This window comes from Thermobia domestica, chromosome 9 (assembly GCF_964235325.1).
Source record: "Thermobia domestica chromosome 9, izTheDome1.hap1.1, whole genome shotgun sequence".
NCBI lineage: Eukaryota > Metazoa > Arthropoda > Insecta > Zygentoma > Lepismatidae > Thermobia > Thermobia domestica.
This window is the reverse complement of record NC_137462.1, coordinates 67,809,287-67,824,865: the sequence shown is the minus strand read 5'-3', so window position 1 is coordinate 67,824,865 and position 15,579 is coordinate 67,809,287. Positions and strand designations below refer to the sequence as shown.

Here is a 15,579-nt window from a genome sequence, read left to right as displayed (position 1 = left end):
AAATTGGAATGAAAAATAAATTGTGCGGGCCAGCTTGACGTCATCAAAAATTCATTTTTTTCGAAATTGGTAAGGGTACAAATTATAATTTTGGTGGTACAAATTAGGTATAAATTTTTGGTAATGATTTTGTTCGACTTGGAAAGAAAAAGAAGTTGGGCGGGCCAGCTTGACGTCATGCAGGCCCGCCATCAAAAGTTCAATTTTTTAAAAAATTGGTAGGGGTACAAATTCTAATTTTGGTGGTACAAATTGGTACATATTGGGTACAAATATTTGGTACCCTTTTGATTCGAATTGGAAAGAAAAATAAGTTGGGTGGGCCAGCTTAACGCCATCAAATATTAAAATTTGTCAAAATTGGTAGGGGTACAAATTCTAATTTTGGTAGTACAAATTGGTACATATTGGGTACAAATTTTTGGTACCATTTTGATTCGAATTGGAAAGAAAAATAAGTTTGGCGGGCCCGCCATCAAAAATTGAAATTTGTCAAAATTCGTAGGGGTACAAATTCTAATTTTGGTGGTACAAATTGGTACATATTGGGTACAAATTTTTTATATCGTTTTCATTCGAATTTGCAATTTGTGCCGGCCAGCTTGACTCACATATTATTTTTGCATCTGTAAACTGTGAACCCGAAGATACGTTGTTTGCCATATTACATATACATTTTCATGAGCCACAGGGAGCTCGGGCGCACGGGCGCTCATGCCTAAGAGTAAAGTAAAATATACGAAAAATAAACGTTGCGGCGTCATGAAACCGCAGTAAGTTTATAGTAAAAGTTGCTTTGCTCAGCAATTTGTATTTTAGTGTAAAATACGAAAAAGTGAGCTTACCTTGATTAAACAGGTCGATTAGCTGCAGTAACAGATCGGTTATCTGCAGCCAAACAAATACCCGCTTTTCTTATATCATACGGGTTTTTGTTCCTTTACGCACTAACCGTTCCACTACTTAAGCAGCCATTTGCTTTCCATCTTTACCCAAACGTCAAGTACATACACGTGACCTTGCAACTAAATATTTTGGTAAGAGAAAACAAAACAAGTTAAGATTTGGTTAGCATAACAAAATTAATTAACCAAATGTTTTGACCAAAAAATATAGTATTAATGACCAAACAAAGGGACGGTTCATGCTTTGAATTTTACGTGGTGCAAATATATGACCTCGCCTTTTTCATTATTATTATTAATATAATAGTTTATTTATTATTATTATTATTATTAATATTATTATTATTATTATTAATATAAATAATAATAATAGTGTAAATAATAATAGCGATTTCTTCATGCATACTTCAAGCATGCAATCGAGAAGCTCATTTTCTATTATTTTTGACATACCCTTAAAAATTATTGCGTTTTCTAAACGACTCTTGAGAGCGCTGTCAAGATCAGCACTGAAAATAATTAATCCATGAAATACGCCTGGATTTGAAAAAGAGTCTGTTTCATCATGTCCTCTGAATAAGCCAGTTCGAAGGCGCCATAAAACCGAATGCAATTGATGATTATATATAGCACGTGCCTGTCACTTTTTGACTGTGATTCTCAATGGAGCGCCTATAACCAGCATCTAGCTGAGCAGCAATTTTCACATTTCCCAACACAATGAGATTAGGGGCGTGTTTTATATGAGTTGACGAATTTTCATGTTCTTTTTTTCGTGCAGATGCTGGATATCCACATCTGTTTTACTCCATGCTTGTTCCCCCGCCCCGAACAATAAAGCATTTTTAATATCCACATAACCACTTATGCTGTTCACACAAGTTGGGATTAATTTTCCTTATAAATGTTCGTTTCTGACTTCTAATTATTGCGTTATATTGAGAGACGGAATCGGCTTTCCGATGGTTTTCACGAGTAGCTTTGCTTCTAAACTTCTTTTCGAAAACGGCTCATTCAACAGAGATGTTTACAAAATTTATTTTGCATTTCACGTATATTAGGGACAGACACATATTTATGCAATTACAGCAACCATGTTCCAATGAACAACAAAGACCGGTACACGCACACACACACACACACAACTACAAAGGACCAACAGATTCGACAATTCGATATGCCACTAACAGTTTCGTGAACATACTCCGGTACGACTCCAAATACATGATTTTTTCCGGCGTGATTTATTTTACGCCAAAAGAAACCATTGAAATACTCCTCTTCAAAGACCTTTAGACAGAAAACCGTGTGAACCAATACTGCAAGGGGGGAGAGACGGTGGGAAATTTCCAGTTCCAAAGCGTTTTGTTTTGGGAAAGTTGCTTTTGTTAGGTAGACTTGCTTGCAAAAGATCTGCAAACATATGGATCCTTATCAGGCATTGATAATCCCCACACCGCGCAACCCTCGTAGTGGCCCAGAAAATGTTAAGCTGGGTAGTTTGTAAAACTCCCAATCAACAAACAACTGGCCAGCTCCATTTTAAACGCACTTGTTAAAGAAAATATTACGTATGATTAGCGTCATACTAAAGGTCTGACTACTACAGGAAATATATGGTAGTCGAACTCTTTAATATGGCACTAATCACGCGTCGGAACGTCTCTGCATAAGGCCTATAGTGTTTCAAGTTTGAGTATTGAAGTCGTATTGTTTGGGAGTCTAGCGTAGTTTTACACTGTGAAACGAAACTCACTTGTTTTAGTTTTATGTTTATACTGTTTGCATTTCTCACTGGGATTACTACGTGTAAAGTATGTGAATGCTACATATATTATACATATAAACTATTAAACTGTAATTACATGTTAATACACGCCAGCTATTAACTGTTATGTATTTATGTACACAAGTATAACAGACCTCTAAATTATTCATCAGCTCCTCTTAGTTTAATATACTCTTTAAAATCTATTAATACCAAATTACCATTTAATAGTCTAATTTTCAGTTTCTTTGATATTTTAACTCATCTATTTTAATGAGTACCTGATATTAGGTTTCCGTACTGTTTCTGGTTAATCCGGACTTCGTTTGCTCCGGGCTGATTTTAGTCCTATCGAGTACGAATAAACGGAATCTTAGTACATGTAAAAACTAGTCCATACGAGGGTGACCCCCCTTAAAAAACGGATTGAAAGCACGCGCCCGTTCCTAGGCGTAGTAGAGAGTTCTTCCGCTAGGTATGTCTAGTAGAGACCTCAAATCAGTTGCCCAAGCGGCCTCTACGTAGGAGGTTGATGTTTGATTGTAGTTTGTTTTCTCAACTGTTCTCATTTGCCATCTGCGAAATCGTTGTGAGAGATCTAAAGCAACAAAAGCTATGCTAGGAAATTTGCTTCTTATTTGCAACGGAAGCTTACCAAATGCTTTAACAAGCTTTCAAGAAGAGTCCTATGAGCGCACACAAGTTTTCGAGTTGTTTGAGCGGTTTAAACATGATAAGATCAATGTTGAAGATCATGCTCGTTCTAGGCGCTCTTCATCATCTCAAAACGACGAAAGCATTGAAAAAGCCGCCGAAAATAAACAAGAATCGTTGTTTTACGATTGACGAAATTCCAGAATAAACAGGAGTGAGTTGGAGTTCATGCCAGCGGATATTCAATGAGGATTTGCAAAAGGAACACTTTGCCGCTAAGTTTGTTCCTCGCCTGCTCATACAGCATCTGGATATTTGGGCTCTCACGAGTAGGCTATCGTTCCCTACCTTCCATATTTACCGAGCCTAGCCCCGTGAGGTTCCTGCCTATTTTCGAGAATGAAGAAATCTAAAAGGGAGCTGTTTTGATGATGTGGAGGGTACTTTAGCAGAGGGCACTGGACTATATCAAAGTTGAAGAGTTCTAGAGATGCCTCAAACAGTGAGAAAAAAAGACTGGAGAATTGCATCGCATCTAATAGGGATTACTTTGCAGGAGACTTAAAGTAATATTGTAAGAAAAAAACTTGGTTAACTTTTTAGAACAAAAGTTCGTTTTTTGGGAGGGGTCCCCTCGTTCACTATAGCTAGTACTAAGTAAATATGAATAAAAATAAATTTAAAAGTGTCCACAGACATGAATGCTTTTTGCTGTATAATTAATAAGATGGAGGAAAAACCACGATTGGGTGATTAGCTGGTGACCAATCCTTGAAATTACTTGTTAAAAACAACAAAAGGTAAATAAAATAAGTTTATATCTCCCTGGACTACGTATATAGACAATAAGCCATTTTTCCATTGAAGTTTTGTGAAACATTTTTCTTAGCGGATACATTTCAATGGAGACTGCACTTTGATCCTGAAATTCTTCTGTAGACAAATAGGTATCAAGCGTATCCAAATCTTAAAAATCTCGATTTTGATGAGTTCGCGAGACACAGCACTCTCTCAGTAAGTTCTTCAAACGTTTTTATGTTTTACATTCTATTTATTTTATTTTGTTTCAGCTGCTCATCCAGGAATTTCCACAGCCTCCTTACGTGTATAATCAGTTTGCACGAAAAGGCGAACTTTTTTTTAGTTCTTCGATCGTATTCATAATGCTTTTGCTGCTAGTACCAGTGATTAGAAGAATTATAGTGGAAAAGGAAACAGGCGTCAAGGTAATTTCATTTTCAGTTTAATATACACATTAGACAAAAAGTATTTTTGCTGTTTTCTAAGGTATTTATATAATTATGTCGGGCACAGGCGTCTTAAACGAGGAACAGAGCGAACACATTCCTCTCCCCCAAAAAATGGCTAGAAGAGGAAGAGGATGAAGGCTAAAAGTAGATATATGGAAGAAGTAAAGAAATGGAAGGAATATATGAATGTTATATTTGCTGTTAAGTGGTAGTATTACGTTGTGTATGTGATTATATGAAACTTGTTTTCTGAGGAGGAATTGTCTACTGAGAACCGTAAGATGGTGGAAGTGAGACAAGAGAGGCTACAATTAATGGATAGACTAAAGCATGCCAAGACAAAGATGCTGAATGCTAATGGTCACAAAAGACGCAAAAATTGTTAGGTCACAATCTTGAGCTGACTGAGGTGAAATAACGTTGAGAAATATATCTAGAAAGTAAAATAGAAAATAAGTTAAATACTGAAAAGTTTAAGAATGGGTAGTAAAAGAAAATTTGTTGAAATTTCGAAGAAGTACCGTATATAAGTTGAGACAAAGTAAATTATTGTAAATTTCACTATCGTAAACGCAATAAGAATGGGAATGTTGAATTAATTACGGAATTTCAAGGTCATCATAAAATTTGTTGTTTATCATCTCAGAATATCAATTGAACACTTCCTACTTCCACATGTGGTGGACGTAGTTCAACATATGGTTAAGAATGAATTATAGACAAAGACTTTGGAAAACCAGGGAAAGAAAATGGAAACAAAGTTGAACTGAAGAATGTAAAATAATGTAGGATTTAGAAAGTTGAACTGCGGATGAAGAAGGGAAAGCAATGAAGACAGGGAATACATAATAGACGTAAAGGGGATAAGGGAAAAGAAGGAGAAATTTGAATATTGTATATGGAGATAAATTGAATGGAAATAGAAAGCTAGCAAGGAGAAACTACTGCGACAGTATATAAACTAAAGATGGAAATGAATGTTCAATAAGCGAAATGCAGTTTGAGATTATGAAGTAAACACATTCAGTTGTTTGACAAAAGAAGAAGAACTGTGTATTTTGGCAATCGTCATCCTATTAAATCGATGAAGCCAAAAAACAACCGAGCATCGGCACGTCTGATTGGCTACTCTCGCTTCCACCATCGTCTGATTGGCTACTTTCGTTTCCACCATGATTGTTGGCTCAAAACATTGCGATCCTATTGGGCGAAGTGGGCAGAGTAGGGGAGGCGAAACTGTGACGTATGGCTTCAAGATTTTGTTGTAAGGGCAGATCCTCTATTTTATAAGATCCTTGGTAAAAAAGAAAACGAAGTAAACGAGAATCGTAAAGAAATAGCAATACTAATGGACAAATTCAAGAATATATAGCAAAACGAAGAATGAAAAATTGATAATATACTAATTATGTTTTTCTAAAAATATAAAAGAAAAAATATTTAGAATTTGTTATCCAATGATGAATAAGTCGTCAAGTGACTTCTTACAGAATTTAGACTTCATTGCCTAAAAAATCAAATAAAATGTATGATGACTATAGAACCACACTGGCGTAACCGCATTTAAGAACACAGAATAGATATTCACGGATCTGACCCAAAGTTGGTATACAACAAAAAACGCAATGGTAGATTACTGTACACAACAAGGCACATTCTGAACATGTTACAAAATAAGTTACAGTACTCGTCTTAATAGAACATGTAACCGGCACAAACGACCACACAACTGTTTGGACGTATAGCCGATCAGGTGCTGTGGGCTACTTGCAAGGGAAGGTCACGCAGTGGCTCCGCTGACATCCGAAGGAGACCATTGTGTTTGCATCTGATACGTTATAACTAGACGAAATCCAAAGTTATACGTACCACCGGGCGGAATATCGTGAGTTAGAGCACATTGTGTAATGTAAAAGCTATTAGTTGACAGAACAGTTTGAACCGGCTCATTTATTCGGAAACGGTTGGGTAGATGGAAAACTCGACGAACACGTATCCAAACATTTTAAGGGTACACTTTTTGGGGTTAAAAGTTTACCCTAGGGTCCCCAACTGGGTCCAACTCAGAAGTTTCAAATGGCAATGGGGGTTAAGTAGCACATCATTTGAAAGCCGTTGTGAAATGAAACAAGATGAAGCAAGTCTCGACTCTCTACAACAACCCTATGTAAAATGGCGGCGGGTCAAAATGTAAACAAAAATTTAATTGAAAAGTTCATGACCATCCCTATAATTCTGAAATAGTGAGACAAATGTGAAAACAGGAAAGCACGTGCAGCGATTTTTCAAGTAGAACGATTTAAAGTAAAAACGTCTTGTCCCAGGGCCCCTGCAGAGTCACAGGTGGGAACCAACTCAAAAGTTTCGAAGGCAAGGGAGATTAAGTAGCGCATCGTTTGCAAGCTGTTGTGAAATGAAAGATGAGTGCACAATGACGGTCTAATTTATTTATGATACAAACAGGAGAGAAAATGAAAGTGAGAATAATAAGAAATAGTCGAAATGGCAAATAAATAAACAATAGTAGTCTCCGTTCTATGATGCTTCCAATCGTGTGCTGTGGCGGTTAAAACTGCCGCCTGGTGGTAATAACTTCTGTACTTCGGTCGGGTCACTTGTAGGTCTCTTTATTTCAATGGGTCGAATGAATGAAAATGAAACATAATTGTCAGTTGTGATTGTCAGATGCAACATAATTGTCAGTATTTATGTACAAACTCGTTTTTCACGGTGGTAGCCATATTGGAGTACAGATGCTACGTCTTTGAGTTTTTGGGGACATGTACTAATGACAATACACGTAAATACCACATTCACTTCTCCAGCTCCAGTCGTTTGAGCTGGACATGCATTAGATACATAGTGTGACATTTTGAATTCAAAATGTCGCGTTTTTGAGCATTTCGTATCTTTTCGTCACCAATCCTTACTGATCAACATTCATCCCAAATTTTGTTTTCCTTCCTACATCAGTTTGGAGTGCCTATACTTTCCACATAGGTTTTAAGCAGCCATCTTGAATTCAAGGTGGCCATAGACTTTTCAGTTCTGTTTACATTTTCATCCTTTGCCATTTTGCACAGGGTTATCGTAGAGAGTTGAGACTTGTTCCATCTTCTTTCATTTCACAACAGCTTTCAAATGATGTGTTACTTAACTCCCATTACCATTTGAAACTTTTGAGTTGGACCCCGTCTGGGGCTCTGCGGGGGGGGGGGGAGGTTCCTGGGGCAAACTTTTTTAACCCAAAAAGTATGCCCGTGAAAATGTTGGGATACGTGTTCGTCGAGTTTTCAATCTACCCAACCAAACAAATGAACGGGTTCGAACTATTCTGTCAGCTAGTAGCTTTTACGTTATGAAATATGTTCTAACTCACAATATCCTGTCCGGTGGCACGTATAACTTTGGAATTCGTCCAGTGATAACATATCAAATACATACACAATTGTCTCGTTTGGATCTCAGCGGACCCAGTTCGTGACCTTCCATGATTTTGAGATCGTAGTTTCCAAAGCAGCCTGGTGGTCAGCCACCGTTCCATCATATTCCACATGTACTGCATAAGGCTTCAGTTAGGAGACTTAGCAAGCTACAGAAGAAGGCGTATAACGGGTAGAGCATACTGACTCACCTAGCGAAATGGAGACACGCAATATGCCGTTGAAAGAGGGGTCCGAGAAAGTATCCAGAAAGGTCGGAAGTCAGGATTGACAAGATCACAAATGCATGACACCAGAGACAAGCGGGTAATTCTCTCCTCTTTTATCAAATACCAGAAAGTAGAGTGTGGCTCCTAGATAACGAATAAGAACACGCTGAATATTTTCTCTCACCTCTAAATCTACATACGCGTGTGGAACCATTATCTAAGGCAGAAAGTATTCTCATCACTTAATATTACTATACTCTATTCACTTAGATGAATCGTTTGAGATTCTGATACCACGGAAAGCTTCTTGGCGATGATCAGGTATCAGGACTAATTGCACGAAAGTAGTCCAACAATATAACAATCAATTGTTAAGTATTCGTTCTCTCACTGTATTTGTATTTCCTGTTCGTTATGATTGTTCTGGCAGTTGCCATCCTGTCAGTTAGGACTGCTTAAATGATTCTTCTTTTTTCCCAGAATATTTCGGCACAATCCGATGTATTAGAAAGGCCAAATTGGCTATGAAAACACTCTGCTTTGTATCGTGTATATGCCGATGCTTCCTATAGTGTACAGCATAAACAAATGGGACGACACGACATAATACACGAGCGGCAATATAACGGAACGACCATCCGACTAGTGCTCTCAACGGGTCGGGTCGGGTCGGGTTGAAGACCGACCCGACCAGATCCGTGACCAGAATTGACTGACCCGACCCGACTCGTGATCCGACCAGATTAACCTGACCCGACAACCTGACCCGAGCTGACCCGATTGAGCCGACCCGACAACCCTACCCGAGCTGACCCGATTGACCCACCCGACAACCCGACCCGAGTAGCCTGACCCGGGCTGACCCGACCCGACCCGTTTGAGAGCACTATGGTCACGACACTGGATGAACGCCAGCACTCCCATTGGGAATTAAACCCGGACCACGTATACCGAAGTCTTACACGTTAACCACTAGCTAGATCAAGCGGGGGATTTGTATATGCATCTTAATGAATATTTGGCACTTTTGAGGTTTTTCTTCAAGGTCAGTGTTCTCACCTGCTCGGACGGCAGGGAGTCTTTTCGGAAGGCAGTAGCAAGAGTCTCTTGGCTGAGACAAAAGGAAATCGTTTAACTACAATGATAAAGAGTTGAGGAAACGGGACAACACCTGTGATTTTTTCCAACCCTTCAACTTTCATTCCAAAATAGGTTCTTATGATTCCGGGACCTGCACCACTTTGATTTTTCTTTCTCGGTAATTGAAACGTATTTTACAGTATATATAGTTGCAAGTAAGAAGATACATAATATGAATTTTGTAATTTAAAATTTAAAAATACAATATGATAATTAATTATAAAGTACTAATTTTATTTCATCACTTTCAGCCCAACAATTGAAATTCAAACAATCCACACCCTGAGTCTTGGTCATCAATCCTGTGTCTTATTCTTTGTCTTGCACAGTCAAATCTTGGTCCTGCATTTCGTAGTTTTGGTGGTCTTTCATGCTATACAAGAGCCAAGAATGCTCGCCTCATCGATACAGCATTCTATAAGTGTGATTTTGATTATGGTCTTTCATACTATACGGAAAGCAAGAAAATATGCTCATCGCTACTTGCTGATCACCAAAAAAAGCCAAGAGCAAGATTAGTGTGCACTTCGTCTTGCATATCCAATCTTTATCTTGTTCTTGTATCGATGTTCTTGGGCTTGGTGAAATAAAATGAAATATTCAATTTAAGGTCCCTCGATTCTGTACCGAGGCTAAGGGATATGGTGACAATGAGAAATGAATGAAATGGTGGAATGAAGAAAGTGGGAGGAAACAGGAGAACGACGAGAAAACCCACTACACGGCGTTTCTCCCCCACAAAGCCCACTTAGCACAAGCTGGTATCGAACCATGGACACCATGCACCAGAGATGAATTCTCTACCACTGAGCCACCGCGGCCCTGCTTGGGCTTGGTCGTCCTGCTTGGGCCAATCTTCCTTTTGGTCTTGCTTAAACAACTTCTAGTTTTGTTCTAAATCCAGACTCCATATTGGCGTAGATATTAATATTACAGTCGATTGGTAAAATCAATCTTCCACATTTAAAAATTAAAGTACATACAAGTACAAAAATAAGCGTTTACCATAAAACACTAGCTGCAACTGTTCAAAATAAATTTATGGTTTCTATAAAATCAATTGAAAATTGCTATTTTTAATTAGGCAGCTAGTGAAAAACAGCAGCTTTCGACTCCAGCCGAGTTTAAGTTCAACCTAAACTCAGTTGACCAAATTGAACTGACCCGACAACCCGACTCGAGTGACCCGACTGACCCGACCCGATAACCTGACCCGAGTGACCCTACCCGATAACCCGACCCGACTGACCCGGCCCGATCTGACCCGAGTTGACCCGACCAGTTTGAGAGAACTACATCCGACCTCTCACTGTCTCAGTATGTGGCTATAGTCGAATACAATAGGCGTTCGCTTACATTATCCTAGGAATGATCTATACCTAACTACGTTCGGCTTGTTGTCCGATAGCGTTCATACTAGTAGCAGTATGCTTTTATCCGTGACTAATGCGCAGGAACCTTCAACCTAAGATCAGGATACACTTTACAGACACACATTTTGCGATGCGAATTTCGTTCAAATCGGCCCATGTACTGTATACTGTCAGATCTAAAGTGCTTCAATACCAATGAAAGATACTTGGTATGAAATGAAATATCACACTTGGAAGAAACTTACATGTGAACTAGAGATGGTATCCAGACAAAGTGAGATGATACTTAATACAGTCTCAGTCTCGTCTCAGTTAACAAATAATGGTCTGTCTCAGTCTCGTCTCAGTTAACAAATAATGGTCTGTCTCAGTCTCGTCTCAGTTAACAAATAATCGTCTGTCTCAGTCTCGTCTCGAATGAAAATTCCTTGTGCCGGTCTCGGTTTCGTCTCTATCATCATATACTTGGTATCAATTACCAGGTCTCGAAATAAATTGTGAGAAATTAAAAATGTATAAGTAATATTGTATTATAATGACATTTTCTCTACTTTTTATTAGTTCATTCTTGATTATACAAGTAGTGTAAGTCGAATACTCCTTCGTACCTTAAGTTACTAACAGACATACTTTCTGTGTAATTTGCTCTCTGATTAAATCCCCATTGGGCATATCAAGCCTTGGATGAAATCCGAATTCTGAATACTGATTCAGATCTCACTTTAAGCAATAGATTTTGTATAATTTATTCTCGGCATTGGAACCCTAATCCATCAACTCCTTTACTTTACATTACTTTATGGTCTACTGGTTGGTTAATGAGAATTTAGTGCACGGGGTTCCGGACTAGATTCTCTCTGAGAGAGTATTTGAAAATTTGAACGCATTACGGTTGTTCGGATAGCTCCTTATACGTGCAGAAAAGGGTACTAAATTCGAATCCAACTAACCAACCAATTTACATTGCTTTACATTTTATACCTCTAACCAATTATTTGGTTTAATCTGGCGCATTTCTTTGTTGAATGATCTTGCCCTGTCTTATTCAGAAATTCGTGCTGCTACTCTTATCCAATCTTAACGTTTTACTCTGGTTTCGGAAGAACGTTGCTGAGTATTACTCGTACTATTTACACGAACAAATGCGTAACACAAAAGTAATATTTGAAATATGTCTTTCCCAAGAGAATTCCTAAACTGTATGGGAAAATAGCGTTGGGAAGTTGAAATCTAATGTGTTTGCTTAAAAAAATTAAGTTTCTGAACGTTTTGGTGACGAAGTCTTTGATCTTTAAAACGACTTTACGCTAACCACAAGAAAGCACTCCGAAATTGGTATAACATACTAGGTAAATAACATTGGTTTTGAGGTAAAGTGCTAAAATACCTACTTCTGAGTTAAAATACCCTTTCATTCGTGATGATAAAATAGTCTGAAATGATATGGCCGTATTTTTCACTTATCCTGACTGTGAGACGGTTATGCCCACCGACCACTGTAACCAGTCAACCAGTGTATTGTAGTGTTATAATAGCTTGATGAGTTAGCAAATATTTGTTTAACACATAAAAGCGTATGACAAGCGTAAATACATCTATCTATCATTGCAGTTCTAATGACGGAACAGTTGATCAATAACATACATTCCAGCAGTGTGCGAACCAAGAAACACGCCTCTTCAAGCTATTGCAAAATCATGGCAGTTTTACTGGTTTATGTGATCTCTGCTTGGAAGATAGAGTGTCCAGTATGGGCATGGGCATATTCTTGAATGCTAATATCAGTTATCATGAGTTGCATTCAGTAAGGAATAAATTTTCTTTAATCGTCTGATGATGTTGGAGGTCCAAAGCTGAAAAGGTCATCTGCAGAACGAAGGAAAAGATTGATCTTCAGTCTAGTGATGTGTAGGTTTTCAGAGCAGACAGCGAGTTGTTTGTGCGTAGTACAAAAAAGATTACCGATATTGTTTACGACATTGTTGATTTCATAAAGGAATTTCAGATTATGGTAACAGAAAAGATACCAGTGCAAATTTTACTCCACATTAAATATGATTATTGTTGTTATGATTGTTATTATTTAGGAGTGTAAATCTGAACTTCACTTCTTCATTTTTTCAGTAACAAATTAAGATATTAACAATTTAAATTTTCCTTATTTGCAGGAATTAATGAAAATGATGGGTCTTAAATCGTGGCAGCTGTGGTTAGGATGGCTATTTAATGCCCTATCAATACCTCTAATTGTTATTTCCGTAATTGTCATTTTATTGACAGTAAATTTACGAGGAATCGAGTACGGAGCTATATATTCTTTCACAAATGGATTTATTCTCTGGCTGTTTCTTCTATTTTATGCAGCAGCAGGAACAGCGTTTTGTTTTGCAATCAGCTCCTTTTTCACTAACAGTAAGTGGATAATAATTAATTCATAGCTTCCTGTTGTAATGCAATGTGGCTTCTTTATTAGGATTAAAGCTGCCATATAAATTTAATACTTTAATCTATATATTTTTGCTTTAAAAGTAGAAAAAGAAGAATTTTCTGTTAAAACTGATATGTTCTGAATATTTTGCGATATTCTTTTGCTTTGGCATCTTCTAAGGTCTAATTTCAGATATATATATATATATATATATATATATATATATATATATATATATATATATATATATATATTATACTTTAGAAGATGCCAAAGCAAAAGAATATATATAAAGTAAAAGAAACAACAGTGTACTCTGTAACTAAAATATGAAACATGAGGATTCTAAGAACTATGCATCTATATCAGTTAAATAAATATTTTAATTTGTCCAATTTTTAAAATCCCTTTAATTCACAAGAGAAAAAAGGAATGCAAAATGCTCACTTCTCTTCAAAAGCTATTTATTTCTTACTTATTTTCTCCATCTCTACCTAATGGGAAAAAATGAAATGAAACCTTTGAGTTTTACTTCTCACTGTTATGCCGGTTAGGCTAAAGGAGACGGTGATGATGAGTAATGAATGAAATGGTGGAATTAAGAAAGTGGGAGGAAACGGGTGAACCCCGAGGAAACCCACGCACACTGTGTTTGTCTACCACCAAGTTCACTTGGCGGGGGCTGGGATCGAACCCGGGACCCCAAGCACCAGAGGTGAACGCTCTGCCATTGAGCCACCGCAGCCCTTTACCTAATGGGGTTGAGGACAAAGTAGCATACAGCAACAAGAGTTAGTCTTCCCTTTTTGAAGGAAGGATGTGATGGAAGGATGTTAAGCTTTGATATAAAACAAACGTTAGATTCCCAGAAGTTAAAAGAAAAAAGACTAAATGCAAGATAGATCGAACTAGACGCTTTACACGAACAGTATAGATCAGCAATGCAGCTAGCACTATCTGTGTAAGGGAATTGGGAGAGGGTATTTATTAACCATCAAATGGCATCGGTGATAAATATACATTCAAATTAGTTTAATTATTTCGAAAAGTCATCTGAAATATCAATGAAATTTATATTATAACTTTATTAAATTTTTAAAAAAGTTATAATATAAATTTCACTGATATTTCAGAAGACTTTTCGAAATAATTAAACTTATTTGAATGTATATTTATTAAATTTTAAAAAAGGACAAAGAATGTATGTATCATCGAAGTAAAGTATTACAGATTTGAAGAGATAAATTATAGATTAGTTAAACAATAGAAATTGTCCTTTAGTTAAAATTTCGAATACATGAACTATTTGTCGTAAATAAAATTCATCATCAAACAAGGGCATAACTTTCGTTCTAAGTTCAATATAGTCGATTAATGTAAGACGTTATTACTCGCGTCTATGATCGTTTCAGCAGATCATCTTAAGGTCCTACAAAGACCATTCCATGTAGATACGACATAGGTATAAACTCTTAAAGCTAGAAAATATTTTAGTATATTTTCCATGATGCCAACATCAAACAGGTATAATATTATAATTGTATTGCCGATAGTTAAGTAGTAATGGGTACCTGCAGAATTTGCTTTGTAGAGAATACAACTATATTGATGTCATCTTCTGTATACGTATCAGCGTTTAAGAAAATATATAATAACTAAAGAGAAAGCATAAGGTATAATTTTCCATTGAATATTAATTTCAGATATATGATTTTAAACCTGGCGGATAGAAAAGTTAATTTCACAAAGTATGTGGAAAATTAATCAAAGTAAATAAGTGGAAAGTTAACCTTTAATGTCTACAAAACATTCTCATAAAGTTGTATTGAATGCTTTTTATTTTCGAATTTCACTACATAGCCTCATAAAGAAAAGAAAGCCTGGAGCAAGGAAGCGGTATGAGTAACCTGTCTGAACTTTATTTTTTTTTTATTGTTGTGATCGCTATGGAACAAGATTTTCATAATATATTTCCCCTAGATGATCTTACATCGAAAACCACCTAGAGAATTCACTAAAGCTGTCATATTTTTTTTTACCCTACAGAGCAAGCGAATTTGAACCTTAACCGTAAAATTCAATGAAAGCAATGCTTCAATAACTCTTCAGTTTCATGTGTTTCCATCATAAAACTTAATTGATACTCTAGTTATGTACTGATATCATTGTGAGCTAAACACCACAATACAAAAGATTGAGTTTAGAAATATAGTCATTTCTTTATTTCATATCACATTGACATATCTTTTTAAAATTTATTTATGTAAGTTGTAGACGAATTTAAGTACATTAATTTACTTTTAAAATATATGTATACATGCTAGGCCTATATACAAGGTGACCAGAATTTTCACTTGCGAAAACGGGACGCAAACGAATCGGCTATGGGGGAGGAGGGGCGGATATCTG

General features: G+C 36.8%; 1 protein-coding gene across 1 annotated transcript in view; it reads left to right on the top strand.

Moving 5' to 3' along the window:
• Nucleotides 1-15,579, top strand: part of LOC145660864 (phospholipid-transporting ATPase ABCA3-like) — a 172,046-nt gene that overhangs the window by 103,924 nt on the left and 52,543 nt on the right. The window contains exons 4-5 of the mRNA XM_081726291.1: nucleotides 4,398-4,553; nucleotides 12,911-13,154. Of these exons, the coding sequence (XP_081582417.1) occupies nucleotides 4,398-4,553; nucleotides 12,911-13,154 (400 nt within the window). The remainder of the gene's footprint in view (nucleotides 1-4,397; nucleotides 4,554-12,910; nucleotides 13,155-15,579) is intronic.